This window comes from Ovis canadensis, chromosome 1 (assembly GCF_042477335.2).
Source record: "Ovis canadensis isolate MfBH-ARS-UI-01 breed Bighorn chromosome 1, ARS-UI_OviCan_v2, whole genome shotgun sequence".
In the NCBI taxonomy this organism is placed as follows: domain Eukaryota; kingdom Metazoa; phylum Chordata; class Mammalia; order Artiodactyla; family Bovidae; genus Ovis; species Ovis canadensis.
The window spans coordinates 52975079-52998208 of NC_091245.1; the positions used below are offsets into that span (position 1 = coordinate 52975079).

At 36.7% G+C, this 23130-nt stretch overlaps 1 protein-coding gene across 1 annotated transcript; it reads right to left on the reverse strand.

Annotated features, from left to right (window-relative positions):
* Positions 1-1578: 1578 nt before the first annotated feature.
* ASB17 (ankyrin repeat and SOCS box containing 17) lies at positions 1579-22561 on the reverse strand. The gene is made up of 3 exons (XM_069570510.1): positions 22161-22561; positions 4174-4453; positions 1579-1785 (listed from the first exon to the last, which is right to left on the reverse strand). The coding sequence occupies exons 1-3, from the start codon at positions 22559-22561 to the stop codon at positions 1579-1581; spliced, it is 888 nt and encodes a 295-aa protein (XP_069426611.1).
* Positions 22562-23130: the final 569 nt, after the last annotated feature.

Genomic DNA, 23130 nt, shown 5'->3' on the forward strand with positions numbered 1-23130 from the left:
GAAAACATTGCCTTTATTACATTAGACACTGCGCAAACCTGCCCTCTGCTCAGAGGGAGTCACTATCTCTATTTTCTAAGGCTGCTCACTATACAAGCATCCTTAAAAAGATAGTCAAGAGTAAGGCAATCAGTTCCTCCGCTCATAACATGAGAGACCCATGGAGAATTTTCTCCCAGTTCTCATCTTCCAACAGTTGACTTCTCTCTAGTTATATAAAGAGGGGTCTAATACTCTAGATATTAAAGAAGCACAGAACTAAAAAACTGTTGTAGAATACACTGTTGTTTTTTTAAGATAACAAGTTCCTTTCTTACCAAAGAGTATGAAGATTTAACTAATGCGATGTTGGGTCAAAATGGTTTCCTTTTTATTAAAATACATATTAACTTGGGGGTGGACAAAATGGGTGAATGTGGTCAAAAAGTGCAAACTTCGAGTTATAAATATGTCCTGAGGATGTAATGTGCAGCTTGGTGGCTATAGTTAATATTGTATATTTCAAAAATGCTAAGAGAGTAGGTTTTGAGTTCTCATCACAAGAAAAATTGTAATGTGTGATGATGGATGTTAACTGGACTTATTATGGTAATTATTTCACAGTATATAAATTTATTGGATCATTATGTTTATACCTGAAACTATTTAATGTTATATGCAACTATATCTCACTAAAAAACTACTGTTAGTCTAGTATTCAGAGGTATCATATACCAAAATACTCAAGCTCCCTGCTGTAATTTAAAGCTAATTATTTCCAGACGTAATACATTTCTATCATCCTACTCCCAGCACTTTAGTTGACTTATTCTTTGCCTTGTATTTTTTGTGACCATGGCTGCTACAGAACTATAAATTCTTTCAAGGAAGGGATCACTTATTAATTTAATTAATTATTTTCTACTACCAGGCACTGTGTTTTATTTGCAAAGTAACTCAATAAACATTTGTTATTATGAATGCAAAATATAAAATAATATTTACCTAACCTAGTACTCTTGCCTGGAGAATCCCATGGACGGAGGAGCCTAGTGGGCTGCAGTTCATAGAGTCGCTAAGAGTCAGACACGACTGAGCGACTTCACTTTCACTTTTCACTTTCATGCACTGGAGAAGGAAATGGCACCCCACTCCAGTGTTCTTGCCTGGAGAATCCCAGGGACAGGGGAGCCTAGTGGGCTGCTGTCTATGGGGTCACATAGAGTTGGACACGACTGAAGCAACTTAACAACAGTAACCTAGGACAAACTGATAGTAAAATCTTCAGAGCTTAGATAGTAATACAACCAGATTTTCCACAAGTAATAAGAATGCTCCAAGGCCAAAATAACTTTTAAAAATGGAATAAAAGGGTAAAACTAAAATGTTATAAAAATGCATATAATTTGTTCCACTATATAGATAAGTAATGGGTACAGCCATATACTGATTTAAAAGTGATTCATTTAGTATGTGACGTGAAAAATATATTTTCAATGAAATGTTCAGTGCAGTAAAAATTTGTGTGAAGTTAATAGTTTATTAACTTCTAAACCATACAACAGTGAGCATCCTTAAAGAACGCCAAAAAGATGTTCATTAGCTTTCTAAATTCAGATAGTTCTGTAGACGAACAGGAATTAGAAGTGAAAATATTCCATTTGGGAGCATATTGTTGGTTAGTAGTTGAGCCCTGATGGTTATTCTGCAAAGATGTAATAGTTCACATGGATCTTTGTATCTTGTTGAAGGAATGTAGTCCAGCCAATTTGAAATAATTGGACGTCTTCCTAAACTTAGCTGCATCTAAAGAAAAGAGAAATATTTTAAATTTGTAATATTAATCACTGGATTTGTCCAAATTATAAACATTTTAATTTTTTATTTAAATTCACAAAATTGTATCTTAAGTTTATTAACCCTTATAATGCTTTTTTTCCCCAAAACACTTTTGCCTGAGTCAAGAATTTTTATACCCATTTTATTCACAAAATCACATATAAAGTTTAATGTCTTTTATGTCTAAGGACACAAAACATTATTTCTTACAACAGTGACTCTGTGTTTTTAATTTTAGACAGATCATATACTTATGGTTTATTAGCTTCTCCTTTAGGGTGTTGTCAATTTGACCATAAACTGAAATTATCTAGGAGACTTTAGAAACTATCGGTGCTGAGGTTCTATTCCTGAATTTCTGATTTAGTTGACTTGGGGTCCCAGGAGGCTCTAGCCAATGCAGTAGATATAAGAAGATGCAGGTTCACTCCCTGGGTTGGGAAGATCCCCTGGAGGAGGGGACTCCAGTATTGTCTGGAGAATCCCCATGGACAGAGGAATCTTTAGAGGCTATGGTCCATAGAGGCACAAAGAGTTAGACATGACTGAAGCAACTAAGCACATACACACAGACAACATAAATCTGCCAGGTAATGCCAATCATTGTAGTGTAAAATTTCATACTGCTGAATCACGAGACGATCTGACAAGAGGTCCATCCCCATGAAGATGACATTTTAAGGTTTAGTTAAGGTAACCTTTTAAATATTTAGTTCTAGAAGACAAATGTTATTAGCCTGATTCAGAAGTAAAAGACATCTACTGTATTACTTCTTTACAGATTGTATGATACTTAAATGATATATAATTTTTCATTAATAAAATTTTTAAAGAATATTTTGTGTATATTTAGCAGTGAGCTTGGTGCTTAGGATAATTGCTAGGCTACACAAAACAGACATAGTCTCTGGGCTCACAGAACTGTAGTCTAGAAGTAAAGATATGTATATGTATATTTACAATAAAACTGGGAAGTATGGTAATGCAAAGCAGGTTATTTGAAGTGTTCTTTAGGCTGGTTTTTATGCCATCTTTCACCTCCTTGCTCAATGCTACTTCACTTATTAAACTGCAGTTGACTGGAATCCAGCTTTAATTATGCCATTCAGGCAAAGATTTTGATCAACTCACTCTATCCTACTACTGATACTGTTCTATTTTGAGTGTACTTCAGGAATAGCATTCATAGAGATGCCTGAGAATCAATATGTCCCATAATAATGGTACAAAACTAACACTGGACAAGGACAAGCAAATTCCTAAAACTGGTTGCCAAAATGGTGGTGGTGGTTTAGTCAATAAGTGGTGTCTGACTCTTGTGACCCCATGGACTGTAGCCTTCTAGGCTCCTTTGTCCATGGGAATTCTCCAGGCAAGAATACTGGAGTGGGTTGCATTTTCCTTCTCCAGGGGATCTTCCCAACCCAGGGATCTAACCCCATCTCCTGCATTGCAGGCAGATTCTTTACCAACTGAGCTACAATTTGACCAATTTGCCCTCCTTCCAATTGGCCCAGGGGTGTCTGATTGATATACATAGTTGAGGCTTAAGAAAATTAAAGATGCAACAGAATTATATTTCTTAAGAGTTTATTTATGAAGTTACACCTTTAAAGACAAGGGGAATTGCTAAATTCTTTAGTAATGTGACTGGTTTAAATTTATAGGGCTACCTTCTTTATCTTAAGCAGACTTATTTTTTGACACTAATAAACTTGATACAGTTTGATGCTGAAACTTGCAATTCATTTTGACAGGGTGAACATGCCCGTTGCATCGTTTGTTTGTTGTTTTGTTTTCCCTAAACCTTATCAAGGAGAAACTCTTCTTATTTCTGAGGGATAGATATTTTCAACTGAACAAATATTTAAAGCCTTTATATTTTCATGCTTAAAATCTTTCAGGAATTTTGAAAAGCAAAATATGTTTTATGATTTTATGTTTTGTGATTTTATGTGGGGAGAAATGAAACTTTTATTTTAAAATATTCTATAGGAAAAGAAGTCTGTTAAAATTTAATTTGTTGTGATTTTAATAGATATAGAAATCCTAATAAACAGGTTATCATGTAATTAGGATATAATAATAACATACATCAACTTAATAAATGCTAAAATAAACTATAGATTTAACTTTTAAAAATTATTTCATATTTAGAAGATATAAAATTATGAGCTAAAAGAGTTAATGTTCAAGAAAATTGGAATTCTACTTGTTTTTAATTTATAAGCAGATACTCAGTGATTAATTTTCACTGGATCCATAGGTTTAAAATTGACTTTATTCTTGCCTCACAGTTCTGTCTTAAACTTGATCAATAATTGAGTCAAAGTACAAAGTACGATATTTGCTTACCTCTATTTCCCTGATTGAAATGGTGGAAAGCACTCTGGAACAGAGCACTAAACATGCTTTGGCATCTTCCTCGATGTCTACCAATTCATGATCAACCATTATTCTCACTCTTGAAGGGTAGAGCAATATTGTTAACACAATGTTGACAGGGTTATTTTCTCTTTCTAAGATTCCATATTGCAGGAGTATTTTTAAGATATTGGATTGTCTCGTCTGAGCTACGTAAAGTAGAGGTGTGATGCCACTTAATGGGCTTGGACAGTATACTGGAGTGAAAGTTCTGTGAACCAGACAAACAAACAAGACCTCATTGAATGTAGAATTAAGAAATGTGGTAAACTGTTTGTCTTAAAATCATAGTATTATCTTAAATAACTTTAATATAACTTTACCTTTATATATAATATGTCTTAAAAAGAGTTTTCCACTCTGAATCTAGGCCAACTTGAAGATTAAAAAATAAGAAAGCTCGTACTACATACTTAAACCCCTTTTACATGTGTAAAAAAAAAAGATTTATATTGTATGGAAAATATTTAACTTTAGTGATAGCAATTCTGTTTCTCATTTGAGAAATCCATAGTGATTAGAAGTTGCATTATGAAATTGATATAGCTCTAGAAAATCTAAAATGGAATAGAAGGACAGACTTTTGTATTTCACTTTTTAATAGAACAGAATTATGTGACCCTTTTGATATCTTTTTGTTTTTGTTGTTCTTAATCATATATCAGGCTTGGGATTGAATTGAGTTTGAAAATTAGACTGAAAAAAGAAACAGTGTAACTACCTTAATTCTATTTTTTCACTTTAATAAAATTAGAATTGGTATTTTCAGGTTGAAGAAATGTAAATTATGATGAGGACCATATCAGGTCTCTCAAGGACAGAATTTAATTTTCCTTCTTCAGTAGAGTTTTGAGAGTTCTCTGAAATCTTGCTTTTCCTGGAGTACTATATGGTGGCTGGACTTGAAAATTTATGCTCTATTATGACAGAAATGAAAATTTTATTTTTTTTAATTGTATGCAGTTCTTGCAGTTGTTTCAGTTCATGGACATTTATGTTTGCTATTAAATTGGTCAAGATATGTAAATAGTACATGGTAGAATCAACCATAGGGGATTGTTTTAATTAATTATGAAGCCTTGATTTAGCCAAGTAAACATGGATTTTAGGACCAAAGAAAGGGAAATTTTACTCATAGTCCTGTCTCTAGAATTCTCTTGATTGGTCTAATAAAATACTGATATAGTCCAAAACCACATACAAACTATAAATATTAGTTTTAGACAATTATGCCTATCAAGGAGAGCATTATTCAAAAAGAAATTTAGGATTTCAAATAATTAAAATGAGAGGTGACATGATAAAATGCCCGAAACAGTAGAGATTTAAAAGTTCTAGTTTCTAGGTTTTGGTTCTGCTAATAAGATGTGTGACATTGGGTACGTCAGCCTCTTTGAGTCTCCCTTTCCTCATGCATTTATTTATGTGTTCATTTGCTCAGGCATTCATTAGCTAATTTATTCAACGCTTGTCCAGAGTGTACTAAGTACTAGATTTGCAGAGATGAAAGATGCTTATTATGGTCTAGTAAGGGAAATAGCAACTAATTTTAAAAACTTCAAGCCAGATGATAGAAATATGCTTAAGATACTGTAAAAGCATTGAGGAGAGGCACTCAACTCTACCTAGAATACTCATTGCCTGTAGGTTATCCTGGAGCTAAGATTTGAATGATTAGTGGATGTTTGGCAATAAAGATTGGAAAGAATGTTTCATTTACAGATATAAACCAACATTGGAGTGTTGTTATGTAAGAATTTGCTATCTAAAATGTATGTTCTATATTAGATAAATTCTCTTGTTGATGTGTATTTGGGGTCCTAGAGACCTCCCCTGTGGTTCTTGTCAGGAACTCCAAAAAGTACAGCATGAAAATTACTAGACCAAAAGTCTATCTTCAAAGCTTCACTGAACTCTGAAATGCCAAGTTTTATGATTTAAAAAAAAAATGTGCAGTGCAGAATAGCATTTTAGAAATTAAGATTTTGTTAACACTCTGCCAGTGATATTATATATATCCATTTAATTCAATATAAAGTATATATCAACTCTCTCCTAGAGTCATCTCCAGATCAATATTGTCCTGAATATTTCCTCTTATTCACAAATACTTCTAACACATATGCAAAATTGAATTTCTAAACTACCTCTGTATTCTTTCTCCTGATTATTGGTATTCACTTTCCCAAATCACAACTGCCTTCAACTTTTCTATGTTTCTTGGATTTGTGTGTGTTCTTCCCTTCCACTTTCAATTCTGGGGCAAGTCTTGCTGATTGTATAAGACTCTATCAAATAAACTTTTACAAAGTGTTCTTTGATTGCCTGATTTTGTCTTACTCCTTATGGCTCTTTGTACATAGCTCCATTTAGCCCTTATCATTTTAGACAACTTGCTTAATGCCTCTAATCTTTCATTTTCTTATCTTCAAAATAAATGGGTGGGCAAGATAAACTATAAAATTTTAAGTTCTATGGGGCAATGCTTTTTGTCTGTTTAGTATGCTATTATATCCCTAAATGCCTAGAACAATGATTGGCCCATAGTAGATACTCAAGTATATGTTAAGTGATTTTTTTTACTGTTATCCTGAGAAATATTATTATTTTTTAATTAATTAAAGCTAAAATATTTAATTTTAATATTATTAAAGTATTAATTTCTTCTATAGCTTTGGACCTAATAAGATTTTTGGTGAAGTGTAATCACTTAGAACTTTCAAGAACAATCTCAATTATTCATCTTGCTAACTCTTAAGATATTTGACTTAAAAGTCTTATAAGTATTGGGATTTAGGGGACTTAGGGAGCAAAAAATACCATAAGTGGACCTTTTTAAGATTTAGAGATATTAGCTGATTTTAAGATATTAAGATTACCTGTAGAAGATACTTTGGACCAAAAATGTTGAAACATAACTAAAACTCAAATAGGTTTAAAATGAAATTTGAATGTCTAGTCTGTACCCAAATGGCATATGATTAATCCTCACATTTAAAGACCATGTTATTGTAAACCAAAATTTGCTTAATCTGTACTGACAGTTAATTATAACAGTGCTTATATGGATGGAGGGGGGCAAGCAAGTCAAGAATCAGTTTTTAAATGTGAGCTTAATGAACTGAACCCTCTGTATCTGAAAACCTGTCATATACACAGTTACGAAATGGGATATAATATTTCCATAGAGATATACAGAGAATGATTCTGTTTTGCAGCTATAATAGTTATTTCTAAAATGTTTCCTAGTATTTCTCTTTTGGTCTGACTGCCAATTCAATATATGTTTCTTCACAATAATTTTATCTCTGATATTTGACACAGTTGACTTTCGTGAGATATTTTCCCATGGCTCAGTGGGACCATTCTCTTTAAGATGCAGCTCTCTTTGACTATTCATTCTCAACCCTCTTTCACTGATCCCTCTTTCTCTGCCCTTAACATCTGAGTAAAGTAAATGTGGGCTTTTGACTATTTTCATCTGACTAACTATTCTCAGGCAATTTCATCTATGATAGTAACATGAATTCAGTTCAGTTCAGTTCAGTCACTCAGTCGTGTCTGACTCTTTGCGACCCCATGAATCGCAGCACGCCAGGCCCCCCTGTCCATCACCAACTCCCGGAGTTCACTCAGACTCACATCCATCGAGTCAGTGATGCCATCCAGCCACCTCATTCTCTGTCGTCCCCTTCTCCTCCTGCCCCCAATCCCTCCCAGCATCAAAGTCTTTTCCAATGAGTCAACTCTTCACGTGAGGTGGCCAAAGTATTGGAGTTTCAGCTTCAGCATCATTCCTTCCAAAGAAATCCCAGGGTTGATCTCCTTCAGAATGGACTGGTTGGATCTCCTTGCAGTCCAAGGGACTCTCAAGAGTCTTCTCCAACACCACAGTTCAAAAGCATCAATTCTTCAGAGCTCAGCCTTCTTCACAGTCCAACTCTCATATCCATACATGACTACAGGAAAAACCATAGCCTTGACTAGACGGACCTTAGTCGGCAAAGTAATGTCTCTGCTATTCATTTATTCAACAAATACTTATTGATTGCATACTGTATGCCAGGCACTCTTTTGGGTACTTGGGATATATGAGTGAACAAAACAAAGATACCTTCTTTCTTGCTAATACAGCAGTGAGGGGAAACAAACAATACAGAATGATCATAGCAGACAAGATAATTTTATAGTATGTAGAGGTTCTGATAAATATTGTGGGGAAAAAGAAAAAGTAAGGCAGGATAAGTATGGAAATGCTGAGAAGGTACAGTGAGGTCATTTGTCAATTTTATTTTATTTTTAATTGAAGTGTGGTTAATATGTTTTCAGGTATACAACATAATAGTTTGATATTTTTTAAATACATTATGAACTGACCACTACAATTCATCATCTGTTACTGTGCAAAGTTATTATGATATTATTGACTATATCCCCGATGCTGCAAATTACATCCCCATTACTTATTTTATAACTTGAAGTTTGTACCTCTTGATCTCCTTTACCTATTTCTTCCAACTCCTAACCCTGCTGCCCTAAAACCAATAGTTTGTATCTATGAGTCTGTTTCCTTTTTTTGTTGTTGTTCATTTGTTTTGTTTTTTAGATTTTACATGTAAGTGAAATAATATAGTATTTGTTTTTCTCTATTTAAATTATTTCACTTAGTGTAATGTCTGTCTAGTCAAGGCTATGACTTTTCCAGTGGTCATGTATGGATGTGAGAGTTGGACTGTGAAGAAAGCTGAGCGCTGAAGAATTGATGCTTTTGAACTGTGGTGTTGGAGAAGACTCCTCAGAGTCCCTTGGACTGCAAGGAGATCCAACCAGTCCATTCTGAAGGAGATCAGCCCTGGGTATTCTTTGCAAGGAATGATGCTAAAGCTGAAACTCCAATACTTTGGCCACCTCATGTGAAGAGTTAACTCATTGGAAAAGACTTTGATGCTGGGAGGGATTGGGGGCAGGAGGAGAAGGGTATGACAGAGGATGAGATGGCTGGATGGCATCACTGACTCTATGGACATGAGTCTGAGTGAATTCTGGGATTTGGTGATGGACAGGGAGGCCTGGCGTGCTGCAATTCATGGGGTTGCAAAGAGTTGGACACGACAGAATGACTGAACTGAACTGAACTGAACTGAATGTCTTCTAAATCTGTTGATGTTATCACAAATAGGAAGATCTTATTCTTTTTTTATGGATGAGTAATAATCCATTGTATTTATGTGTATATACACAGACATGACTTCTTTATCTACTATGGTTACTTAGATTACTTCCATATCTTGGGTCCTGTAAATAATGCTGCAATGAACATAGACATGCATATATCTTTTTGAATTCGTGTTTTCATTTTCTTCACATAAATACCCAGAAGTGAACTTACTGAGTCCTATGGTAACTCTATTTTTAATTTTTTGAGGAACCTACATACTGTTTTCCACAGTGACTGCACAGTCTACATTTTCAGCCACAGTGCACAAAGTTTCCCTTTTCTTTTCATTAACACTTATTTGTTGTCTTTTTGATAACAAACATTCTGACAAGTGGGAAGTGATCTCATTACAGTTTTAATTTGCATTTCTCTAATACGTGTGCTATGATCAGTGTGTGCTCTTGGCAAAATTCTATTATTTGCCCTGCTTCATTCTGCATTCCAAGGCCAAATTTACCTGTTAATCCAGGTGTTTCTTGACTTCCTACTTTTGCATTCCAGTCCCCTATAATGAAAAGGATATCTTTTTTGGGTGTTAATTCTAAAAGGTCTTGTAGGTCTTCATAAAGCCATTCAACTTCAGCCTCTTCAGTGTTACTGGTCGGGGCATAGACTTGGATTACCGTGATGTTGAATGGTTTGCCTTGGAAATGAACAGAAATCATTCTGTCGTTTTTGAATTGCACCCAAGAACTGCATTTCAGACTCTTTTGTTGACCATGATGGTTACTCCATTTCTTTTTTTTAAATAAATTTATTCATTTTAATTGGAGGCTAATTGCCTTACATTATTGTTTTGGTTTTGCCATACATCAACATGAATCCGCCACGGGTGTACAATTGTTCCCCATCCTGAACCCCTCCCCCCACCTCCCTCCCCCGTACCATCCCTCTGGGTCATCCCAGTGCACCAGCCAAAGCATCCTGTATCATGCATTGAACCTGGACTGGTGATTCGTTTCATATTTGAAATTATACATGTTTCAGTGCCATTCTCCTAAATCATCCCACCCTCTCCCTCTCCCACAGAATCCAAAAGACTGTTCTATACATCTGTGTCTCTTTTGCTTTCTCACATACAGGGTTATCGTTACCATCTTTCTAAATTCCATATATATATGCATTAGTATACTGTATTGGTGTTTTTCTTTCTGGCTTACTTCACTCTGTATAGTAGGCTCCAGTTTCATCCACCTCATTAGACCTGATTCAAATGTATTCTTTTTAATGGCTGAGTAATAATCCATTGTGTATATGTATCACAGCTTTCTTATCCATTCATCTGCTGATGGACATCTAGGTTGATTCCATTTCCTGGCTATTAAACAGTGCTGTGATGAACATTGAGGTACACGTGTCTCTTTCAATTCTGGTTTTCTTGGTGTGTATGCCCAGTAGTGGGATTACTGGGTCATAAGGCAGTTCTATTTCCATTTTTTTAAGGAATCTCCACACTGTTCTCCATAGTGGCTGTACTAGTTTGCATTCCGACCAACAGTGTAAGAGGGTTCCTGTTTCAATAAATGAGATAAAAAACACTCCGGAGGGAACAAATAGTACAATAATGGAGGCAGAAGATAGGATCAGTGAAGTAGAAGATATAATGGTAGAAATAAATGAATGAGAGAGGAAAAAAGGAAAATGAATTACAAGAAATGAGGACAAACTCAGAGACCTACAGGACAATGTTAAACACCCCAACATTCGAATTATAGGAGTCCGAGAAGAAGAAGACAAAAATAAAGACCATGAGAAAATACTCAAGGAGATAATAGTTGAAAACTTCCCTAAAATGGGGAAGGAAATAATCACCCAAGTCCAAGAAACCCAGAGAGTCCCAAACAGGATAAACCCAAGGTGAAATACCTCAAGACACATATTAATCAAATTAGCAAAGATCAAACACAAAGAACAAATATTAAAAGCAGCAAGGAAAAAACAACAAATTACACAACAAGGGGATTCCCATAAGGATAACAGCTGATCCTCAATAGAAACTCTTCAGGCCAGGAGGGAATGGCAGGACATACTTAAAGCGATGAAAGAAAATTACAGCCCAGATTACTGTAGCCAGCAAGGATCTCATTCAAATATGAAGGAGAAATCAAAAACTTTACAGACAAGCAAAAGCTGAGAGAATTCAGCACCACCAAACCAGCTCTCCAACAAATGCTAAAGGATCTTCTCTAGACAGGAAACACAAAAGGGTGTATAAACTTGAACCCAAAACAATAAAGTAAATGACAATGGGTTGAATGCCCCAACCAAAAACAAAGACTGGCTGAATGGATACAAAAACAAGACCCCTATATATGTTGTCTACAAGAGACCCACCTCAAAACAGGGGACACATACAGACTGAAAGTGAAGGGCTGGAAAAAGATATTCCATGCAAATAGAGACCAAAAGAAAGCAGGAGTAGCAATACTCATATCAGATAAAATAGACTTTAGAACAAAGGTTGTGAAAAGAGACAAAGAAGGACACTACATAATGATCAAAGGATCAACCCAAGAAGAAGGTATAACAATTACCCAACATAGGAGCACCACAATATGTAGGCTAATGCTAACAAATATGAAAGGGGAAATTAACAGTAACACAATAATAGTGGGAGACTTTAATACCTCACTCAAACCTATGGATAGATCAACTAAACAGAAAATTAACAAGGAAACACAAACTTTAAATGATACAATGGACCAGTTAGACCTAATTGATATCTATAGAACATTTCACCCCAAAACAATGAATTTCACCTTTTTCTCAAGTGCACACGGAAACTTCTCCAGGATAGATCACATCCTAGGCCATAAATCCAGCCTTGAAATATTCAAAAAAAACTAAAATCATTCCAAGCATGTTTTCTGACCACAATGCAGTAAGATTAGATCTCAATTACAGGAGAAAAACTTAAAAACTCCAACATATGGAGGCTGAACAACACGCTGCTGAATAACCAACAAATCACAGAAGAAATTAAAAAAAGAAATCAAAATATGCATAGAAACGAATGAAAATGAAAACACAACAACCCAAAACCTGTGGGAAACTGTACTCCATTTCTTGTAAGGGATTCCTGCCCACATTAGTAGATATAATGGTCATCTGAGTTAAATTCACCCATTTCAATCCATCTTAGTTCTGTGATTCCTAGAATGTGGACGTTCACTCTTGCCATCTCCTGTTTGACCACTTCCAATTTGTCTTGTTTCATAGACCTAAGATTCCAGGTTCCTATGCAATATTGCTATTTACAGCATCGGACTTTGCTTCTATCACCAGTCACATCCACAGCTGGGTGTTATTTTCGCTTTGGCTCTATCCCTTCATTCTTTCTGGAGTTATTTCTCCACTGATCTCCAGTAGCATATTGGGAACTTACCGACCTGGGGAGTTTATGTTTCAGCGTCCTATCTTCTTGCCTTTTCATTGGAAATGCCAAAGAATACTCAAACTACCGCACAATTGCACTCATATCACATGCTAGTAAAGTAATGCTCAAATTTCTCCAAGCCAGGCTTCAGCAATATGTGAGCCATGAACTTCCAGATGTTCAAGGTGGTTTTAGAAAAGGCAGAGGAACCAGAGATCAAATTGCCAACATCCGCTGGATCATGGAAAAAGTAACAGAGTTCCAGAAAAACATCTATTTCTGCTTTATTGACTATGCCAAAGCCTTTGACTGTGTGGATCACAATAAACTGTGGAAAATTCTGAAAGAGATGGGAATCCCAGACCACCTGACCTGCCTCTTGAGAAATCTGTATGCAGGTCAGGAAGCAACAGTTAGAACTGGACATGGAACAACAGACTGATTCCAAATGGGAAAAGGAGTACGTCAAGGCTGTATATTGTCACCCTGCTTATTTAACTTTTATGCAGAGTACATCATGAAACATGCTGGGCTGGATCAAGCACAAGCTGGAATCAAGATTGCCAGGAGAAATATCAATAACCTCAGATATGCAGATGACCCACTCTTATGGCAGAAAGTGAAGAACTAAAGAGCCTCTTGATGAAAGTGAAAGAGGAGAGTGAAAAAGTTGACTTAAAATTCAACATTCAGAAAATTAAGATCATGGCATCCAGTCCCATCACTTCATGGCAAATACATGGGGAAACAGTGGAAACAGCAGCTGACTTTATTTGGGGGGGCTACAAAATCAGTGCAGATGGTGACTGCAGCCGTGAAATTAAAAGACACTTACTCCTTGGAAGGAAAGTTATGACAAACCTAGATAGCATATTGAAAAGCAGAGACATTACTTTGCCAACAAAGGTCCGTCTAGTCAACGTTATGGTTTTTCCAGTAGTCATGTATGGATGTGAGAGTTGGACTGTGAAGAAAGCTGAGCACTGAAGAATTGATGCTTGAACTGCGGTGTTGGAGAAGACTTTTGAGAGTCCCTTGGACTGCAAGGAGATCTAACCAGTCCATCCTAAAGCTGATCTGTCCTGAGTGGAATTGGAAGGACTGATGTTGAACCTGAAACTCCAATACCTTGGCCACCTGATGCGAAGAGCTGACTCATTTTAAAAGACCCTGATGCTGGGAAAGATTGGGGGTGGGAGGAAAAGGGGAGCACAGAGGATGAGATGGTTGGATGGCATCACTGACTCAATGGACTTGGGTCTGGGTGGACTCTGGGAGTTGATGACGGATAGGGAGGCCTGGCATACTGCGGTTCATTGGGTCACAAAGAGCCAGATATGACTCAGTGACTGAAGTGAACTGACTGAATATGTGTGCACACATGCACACACACTGATACTAGTGATATTGAGCCTCTTTTCATGTCTAAAGCCATGTGTATGTCTTCCTTGGAAAAACACCTATTGGGTCTCCAGCCCTTTTTCAAAATTTTATTCTTATAATATTGAGTTCTTTACGTGTTTTAGATATTAACCTTGATTGGATATATTGTACATATCTCCCCTTACTCAATAGGTAGCCTTTTCATTTTGTTGATGCTTTCCTTTGCTATTGACAAGCTTTTTTATTATGATGTAGTTCCATCTGTTTATTTTTGCTTTTGTTGCCTTTCCCTGAGGATATGTATTTAAGAAAATATTGCTAAGACTGATGTATCTCTGTTCATTTCCAAGGCAAACCATTCAATATCACAGTAATTCAAGTCTGTGCCCCAACTAGTAATGCTAAAGAAGCTGAAGTTGAACGGTTCTATGAGGACCTACAAGACCTTTTAAAACTAACACCCCAAAAGATGTCCTTTTCATTATAGGGGACTGGAATGCAAAAGTAGGAAGTCAAGAAACACCTGGAGTAACAGGCAAATTTGACCCTGGAATGCAGAATGAAGCAGGGCAAAAACTAATAGAGTTTTGCCAAGAAAATGCACTGGTCATAGCAAACACCCTCTTCCCTCTTCCAAGAGAAGACTCTACACATGGACATCACCAGATGGTCAACACCAAAATCAGATTGATTATATTCTTTGCAGCCAAGGATGGAGAAGCTCTATACAGTCAACAAAAACAAGATCAGGAGCTGACTGTGGCTCAGATCATGAACTCCTTATTACCAAATTCAGACTTAAATTGAAGAAAGTAGGGAAAATCACTAGACCATTCAGGTATGACCTAAGTCAAATCCCTTATGATTATACAGTCGAAGTGAGAAATAGATTTCAGGGTCTAGATCTGATAGATAGAGTGCCTGATGAACTATGGACTGAGGTTCGTGACATTGTACAGGAGACAGGGATTAAGACCATCCCCATGGAAAAGAAATGCAAAACAGCAAAATGGCTGTCTGGGGAGGCCTTATAAATAGCTGTGAAAAGAAGAGAGGCAAAAAGCAAAGGAGAAAAGGAAAGATATAAGCATCTGAATGCAGAGCTCCAAAGAATAGCAAGAAGAGTTAAGAAAGCCTTCTTCAGCAATCAGTGCAAAGAAATACAGGTAAAGAGCAGAATGGGAAAGACTAGAAATCTCTTCAAGAAAATTAAAGATACCAAGGGAATATTTCATGCAAAGATGGGCTCGATAAAGGACAGAAATGGTCTGGACCTAACAGAAGCAGAAGATATTAAGAAGAGGTGGCAACAATACACAGAAGAACCTTACAAAAAAGATCTTCACGACCCAGATAATCACGATGGTGTGATCACTCATCTAGAGCCAGCCATCCTGAAATATGAAGTCAAGTGGGCCTTAGAAAGCATCATTATGAACAAAGCTAGTGGAGGTGATGGAATTCCAGTTGAGCTCATTCAAATCCTGAAAGATGATGCTGTGAAAGTGCTGCACTCAATATGCCAGCAAATTGGGAAAACTCAGCAGTGGCCACAGGACTGGAAAAGGTCAGTTTTCATTCCAATCCCAAAGAAAGGCAATGCCAAAGAATTCTCGAACTACCGCACAATTGCACTCATCTCACATGCTAGTAAAGTAATGCTCAAAATTCTCCAAGCCAGGCTTCAGCAATACGTGAACTGTGAACTTCCAGATGTTCAAGGTGGTTTTCGAAAAGGCAGAGGAACCAGAGATCAAATGCCAACATCCACTGGATCATGGAAAAAGCAAGAGAGTTCCAGAAAAACATCTATTTCTGCTTTAGTGACTATGCCAAAGTCTTTGCCTGTGTGGATCACAATAAACTGGAAAATTCTGAAAGAGATGGGAATCCCAGACCACCTGACCTGCCTCTTGAGAAATCTGTATGCAGGTCAGGAAGCAACAGTTAGAACTGGACATGGAACAACAGACTGGTTCCAAATGGGAAAAGGAGTACGTCAAGGCTGTATACTGTCACCCTGCTTATTTAACTTCTATGCAGAGTACATCATGAGAAACACTGGACTGGAAGAAACACAAGCTGGAATCAAAATTGCCAGGAGAAATTATCAATCACCTCAGATATGCAAATGACACCAGCCTTATGGCAGAAAGTGAAGAGGAAATCAAGAGCCTCTTGATGAAAGTGAAAGTGGAAAGCGAAAAAGTTGGCTCAAAACTCAACATTCAGAAAACGAAGATCATGGCATCTGGTCCCATCACTTCATGGGAAATAGATGAGGAAACAGTGGAAACAGTGTCAGACTTTATTTTCTTGGGCTCCAAAATCACTGCAGATGGTGACTGCAGCCGTGAAATTAAAAGATGCTTACTCCTTGGAAGAAAAGTTATGACCAACCTAGATAGCATATTGTAAAGCAGAGACATTACTTTGCCAACTAAGGTCCGTTTAGTCAAGGCTATGTTTTTTCCTGTCGTCATGTATGGATGTGAGAGTTGGACTGTGAAGAAGGCTGAGCGCCGAAGAACTGATGCTTTTGAACTGTGGTGTTGGAGAAGACTCTTGAGAGTCCCTTTGACTGCAAGGAGATCCAACCAGTCCATTCTGAAGGAGATCAGCCCTGGGATTTCTTTGGAAGGAGTGATGCTAAAGCTGAAACTCCAGTACTTTGGCCACCTCATGTGAAGAGTTGACTCATTGAAAAGACTCTGAAGCTGGGAGGGATTGGGGGCAGGAGGAGAAGGGGACGACAGAGGATGAGATGGCTGGATGGCATCACTGAGTCGACAGACGTGGGTCTGAGTGAACTCTGGGAGTTGGTGATGGACAGGGAGGCCTGGCGTGCTGCGATTCATGGGGTCGCAAAGAGTTGGACACAACTGAGTGGCTGAACTAAACTGAACTGATGTTTTCATCTAGAATTTTTATGATTTCTGGTCTCATATTTCAGTTCTAAATAAATTTTGAGGTTATTTTTGTATATAGTGTAACAATCTGGTCAGTTTGTGTGTAGCTATCTTATTTTCCCAATACCATTTACTGAAGAGGCTGTCTTTTCCCCATTGTATATTCCTGCTTCCTTTGTTGTAGATTCAGTTCAGTTCAGTTCAGTTCAGTTCAGTCCCACAGTCATGTCCGACTCTTTGCGACCCCATGAACTGAAGCATGCCAGGCCTCCCTGTCCATCACAAACTCTCAGAGTTCACGCAGACTCACGTCCATCGAGTCAGTGATGCCATCCAGCTATCTCATCCTCTGTCGTCCCCTTCTCCTCCTGCCTCCAATCCCTCCCAGCATCAGAGTCTTTTCCAGTGAGTCAACTCTTCACATGAGGTGGCCAAAGTACTGGAGTTTCAGCTTTAGCATCATTCCAAGAAATCCCAGGGCTGATCTCCTTCAGAATGGACTGGTTGGATCTCCTTGCAGTCCAAGGGACTCTCAAGAGTCTTCTCCAACACCACAGTTCAAAAGCATCAATTCTTCAGCACTCAGCCTTCTTCACAGTCCAACTCTCACATCCATACATGACCACAGGATTGATTGACCATAAAAGCATGGGTTTATTTTTAGACATTCAAATCTGTTCCATTGATGTATGTTATCTGTTTTTTTTTTAATGCCATTGCTATACAGTTTTGATTACTATAGCTTTGTAGTATAGTTTGAAATCAGGGCGTATGATACCTCTAGCTTTTTTCTTCTTTATCAAGGTTGCTTTGGCTGTTGATAGTCTTTCATTGTTCCATACGAATGAATCAAGGAATGTAAGCAGGCTTTAGAAGCTGGCAAAAGCAGCTAATGCTTCTAGCTAGAGCCTCCAGAAGGAATCTGTCCTGTGACATCTTGATATGGGCCATTGTAGCCTCATTTTGGACTTTTGATCATCAGAAATATAAAATAATAAACTTATCTTGTTTTAAGCCGCTAAGTTTGTAGCAGTTTGTTATAGCAGCAAAAGGAAACTAATATAATCATCAACTAGTCTCAAAATTTATAAATCTGAAGTCTAACTCTTCTTCCTCTTTCATTCTCTACTTCTGGTCACCTACTGTAATTCTGGTTATTCTGTTTAGTAATATCTCTTCTTTTCCCATTGCTATTGTTTTAAGTCCTTATTATAATTTACCTGGACAGTTATGATAACAAAAGGTGGCTAGGGGCTGTTGTGGGGGGTGGTGGTAGTAGAGCAGAATTAGTTCTTCCTCCCAAATTATTATAAATACCCAAATAATCTTAGTTAGCATACTGAGCATGCTATGCAAATTCAGTTTCAAGCAACTCCTCTAACTGCCTGCCTCTTTTATTTCAGATGTGTCCCTCAACCTTTTCTACATAGAAATTCTGAATATGCAGATGAGCAGTCTATTACTAACTGGTCTGTCAGCTCCAGTTGCAGCCTTTCTTCCCACGGTCCAGTCTTCAGATGAGAGCTGGTTAATCTTTTCATACTACAATTCTGATCTTCACTCACTGGGCATCAACCATGGTGTAAATTTTAGATTTCTTAGTATGGCCTACAAAATCTTTCATAGTTTCACTTTTAGGCCTTATTGCTCACTATTACTTGATTTCCATCTCATTCTCTAGCAGTTGCTGAGTTGCCTATAGTCAATGGATAAAATGTGTTTGTGTCTCTCTTGGCTTTAGTCAGCCTTTCTCTGCCTAGATTATGTTTCTTCAATGGAAAGACAGGGAAGACTCCTTTTTATCTTTGAAAAATCAGTTTAAGACATCACTTCTAAAGAGCCTTCTAGATATCTGCTCCTCCCCAATAGTGTTAACAATGTCCTATATTCTTTCTACCTGTACATACTTCTGTTTCTGAATTTATAGTGTAATTATTCTTTTCATGGCCTGCTTACTAGTCTGTGAGCTCTCCAAAATTAGGAAACATATCTACTTTGTTTTTGTGTCCCCAACAAATAACACAATGCCTAGTACTTAGAAAATGCTAAATACTTGCTATTATTTTAACTGAATGATATTTTTTCTCTTTAACCACTTACAGTCTGTCATACAGTAGCATTTATTTTTGCTATAATAAATAAGCAAAAATGAACAAACTTTAAGTTCCTTTCCCTCACTAATTCTGTCTTTTTTTTTCCCCCAGGGTCCTATTTATACACTTTATGATTATATTAGGGAAATTATCAAACTGGAGTGTATACAAGGGGAGGTGACCAAAGAGTGATGCTGTTATGGAAATAAACAACAGATAGTAGGAAACTTAAGATATTCTTTATGGGGTCATAATAACTATGTTCAAATATTTGAGAGGTTTTCATATAGGAGACAGAATGAGTAGACTTTGTCCTTTATATTTCTGGGGGCAGAGTTGGAGAAATGGAGACAGAATTCAGTGCATTATGAGAAAGAAGAATCTAAACACAGTATAAAAATTCATTTTTCATTGAATACAATCTTCATTAACCACTTGCTATGTATCCAGATAGTTCTAGGCACTGAGGATTCACTGTTGAGGAAGTAGTCAAACTTCCTCCTTTCATGGAGCATTTTTTTTTTTTTTTTGCCATACCACATGACATGTGGAATCTTAGTCCCTCAACCAGGGATCACACTTGCACCCCCTGCATTTGAAGCACAGAGTCTTAATCACTGGACCACCTGGGAAGTTCCTCCTGGAGCTTACTTTTAGCAAGAGTATATAGTGGACAACCAATACATGGTTGGAATATAGTGTTCAAGGAAGAGTGACATAAGAATAGATTTGGGAGGTTGGATTTGGTGATAGATTGTATGGGAATTTTTAAAAATGGATATTGATTTTGAATTTTTTTCTACTGGTACTGGGAAAACTTTGGATGATTTTAAACATGAGAAGTATGGCCTATTTTACATTTTTAAAAGGTCACTCAGGCTGCTGCGTCAAGAATGGATTGTAAGAAGGAAGAATGGAAGCTGGAAGATTTCTAGTAGGAGTCTTTTGGAGTTATCTAGGTAAGAAGTAATGGTGGCTTCACCTAGGTTAGGAATGGAGGAGATGAAAAGTATAACTAATTGGGATATGTTTTAGAGATAAAGTCAAAAAGATTTGCTGATGTGATGTGAAAGAAAGAGAAGAAACAAGAATAAGTCCTAGATTTCTGACCTGAGCAACAGAGGCTGTTAATCTAGTGGAGAATTCAAGAGAAGGAGCAAGTTAGCAGGCAGAGGGTAACTTAGATCAACACTCTGTTTTGTTTCTGTTAAATTTTAGATGTTGAGCCAACAGCCTATTATAAGAGGAGTCTGGGGCTCAGAGGAGAGGTCAGGGCTGGAGATAAAGATTTAGGAGTCATTGACATATGATGATATTTAAAGTCGTGGGACTGGGTAAAATCTTTGACAGGGAAGTGGATGGCTAGGACAGAGAATGGCCCCTGGTAAAAGAATGGTTTATCTCAGGAAATAGTTAACTCACTACTACTAGTGTTGTTCAAGCAGAGACCAGATGAGCAGCAACCAGGGATACATTATGGGAGTTGTTGTCCAGGAAGAGGGGCTGGGGGAGGTTTGTTAATGAATTCTTATGTTCCATTTGAATTTAGAGTTCTGTGACTCTGAAAGATCCAAAAAGCTGGGGTACACAGAATTGGTCGGTAAGGTGTTTTACCTTGAGGATGCATCTAAGTCAAAATATATGAATCTTAAAACAGTTTATCAAAACGGTTGTTAATGGCACACTCTTATGTCCCACTGTGTGTTTCTTTTTCATTTTCTGTTCTTTCTTTTCAGTTTTCCCTTGCCCCTCCACTCCCCCATTAACCTTTGTAAAAACTTAATCCTCTCTTCCTCTGTTTCATTTCATTTTTCTTTCCTATGGGCCTGTCAGGGATACACAAAGGCATTACTTAGTCCAGTTAGTGATACTCATTGTTAGAAGTTGCTGATCTCTGCTATAGTTACATATATAATGGCCCTTAAAACAACGAAAAAGTGCTATTTGGGAGTTTTATTTATTGATATTGCAGAATTCAGCTCTCAGTTTTTGTACTTAGGTTATTATTGGTTATTATTAAGGAAAGTAATCTAGTGGTTCTCTAACACCACACAGGATCACATAATACACCATCAAGAAAACAACACTGCTTCAGGAAGAATTGAAACTGGTTTAGTCTTAAACTGATCTTATCTGTCTTATTTTTCATTACATACATAGTTCTATCCTTGTGGTAAGTACAGTGCCTCATATATAGTAAGGTGATAAATATTTTGTTGAATGAGTGAACATATGCACATCTATTCTGTTCATTAGACATTCAAACCAAAAAGTAAATTGGAGTTAGTGCAAACTAAGTAACTTTAAAATCTGTATTACAGACTACAATGAGGTCATGTTAGATATTTTATTCTGATAAGATCCTCAGTAATATTCATTAGCTAGATTGCCATGTTTGCATTATATGTAAATGTGATTCCATAGCAGATTGAATCAGGTATTTGACGTTCATTGTAGTCAACTCCGGGGAATTTGATGTCAAATTTGCCAATAATATTAACATAAAAAGAGAATTATAATGTTTAATAAGTATTACTAAGTGAATATGTGTTTATACTCTGAATTATACTTTGGAAGTCAGTTTATATACATGATATTATAGGTAAACATTTTCAGTATTCTCAAAAAGAAGAGATCACAGCATTACAAAAGCAATGTCTTTGACTAGTTACAGAAATCTAGGTTGTCTAATGTTGCATTATCTTGAGCACTAACATGTAAGCTCTATAGGGCAAACCACTAGTAATTTATTGACACATAATCATGTACATATAGGCAAAATTCTATTGAATAAATAATGAAGGAATGAACAAATGAATGGACAGTCAAGTCAGGATTCCTTATATAGTCGCTATGCATACACATTTTAGAAAAAAAGTAGTATAATCCCTTAAAGAGAAATTTTCTCCTTTTATGTTGAAAACATAGGAGATTATTACCTCCATATCAGTGCCAGGTTAAAACTTCTGTCTTGAACATAGTCTTTTGTCTTCTTGAGAAGCAGCTCCACAAAGTCAGGATTACCTTTTCTGGCAAAAACCCAGTACAGAATTGTATTCACACATATTTCAGTAAATTCAAGGTTAAAATTTAGTTCGGAACGGCATCTTGATTTTTCCACAAATGCAATATAATCTGAGAGTAGTAGGTCAAATCCTTCCAAGTCGATGTACCTCAGAATTTTCGCCAGTGTTCTATAAACCCTGGGCTCATAGCAGTGATATCCCCACTGATGCAAAGACTGCAAGGATGGTCTTTTAAAAACTTTGTCAATGAGACTACAGAATATATTGCTTCGTGGACAAGAAGTCTTACAACATAATTTAGAAGATTTACTCATTGCTATTTAAGGCAATGATATAGAAATAAAATCACAGGAAGTCATACTGTAACCCTTCAGTTACATATTTTGATAGTATGGTAGGCTTTACTTCACAAACAGGAAGTGCCCTTTAAACCATAGCCAGAAAAAAATAATCATGTGAAATATTACCATCAAGTACTGGATGACATCACAATAGATGGAGATCTGTCATCAGTACAGGTCAGAAATTTGGGATATTAAATGTAACAGATGACTTTTGAGAAAGACATACTGGACAGAAATGGCATGTGGGAGAGATAAGATATGATATTTGTAACTTTCTAAGAATTCACTTCAAGCTAATAGTATGTTTATCATGTGCTAAAACCCACAGTATACACATGAGACCAAATATTATCAGATTGATTATTCTGTTTAGGCCATAATATAACAGACAGTGATAGAATGAAAAAGTTCAGTACTATTGTTCTCATATTCTGCATGAGGACTGCATATTCTCACTTAATCTTCCCAACAGACTTAATATTTTCCCAACAGACTGGTTCCAAATAGGAAAAGGAGTACGTCAAGGCTGTATATTGTCA

What these genes read in the sequence shown, in the direction of transcription:
- ASB17 (XM_069570510.1), bottom strand. Translation starts at nt 22,561, where the DNA reads ATGAGTAAATCTTCTAAATTATGTTGTAAGACTTCTTGTCCACGAAGC. An exon ending in AACCTGGCACTGATATGGAG is followed by an intron (nt 4,454 to 22,160) that starts GTAATAATCTCC and finishes TCTGGTTCACAG; the next exon opens with AACTTTCACTCCAGTATACT. An exon ending in TTTCAATCAGGGAAATAGAG is followed by an intron (nt 1,786 to 4,173) that starts GTAAGCAAATAT and finishes TCTTTTCTTTAG; the next exon opens with ATGCAGCTAAGTTTAGGAAG.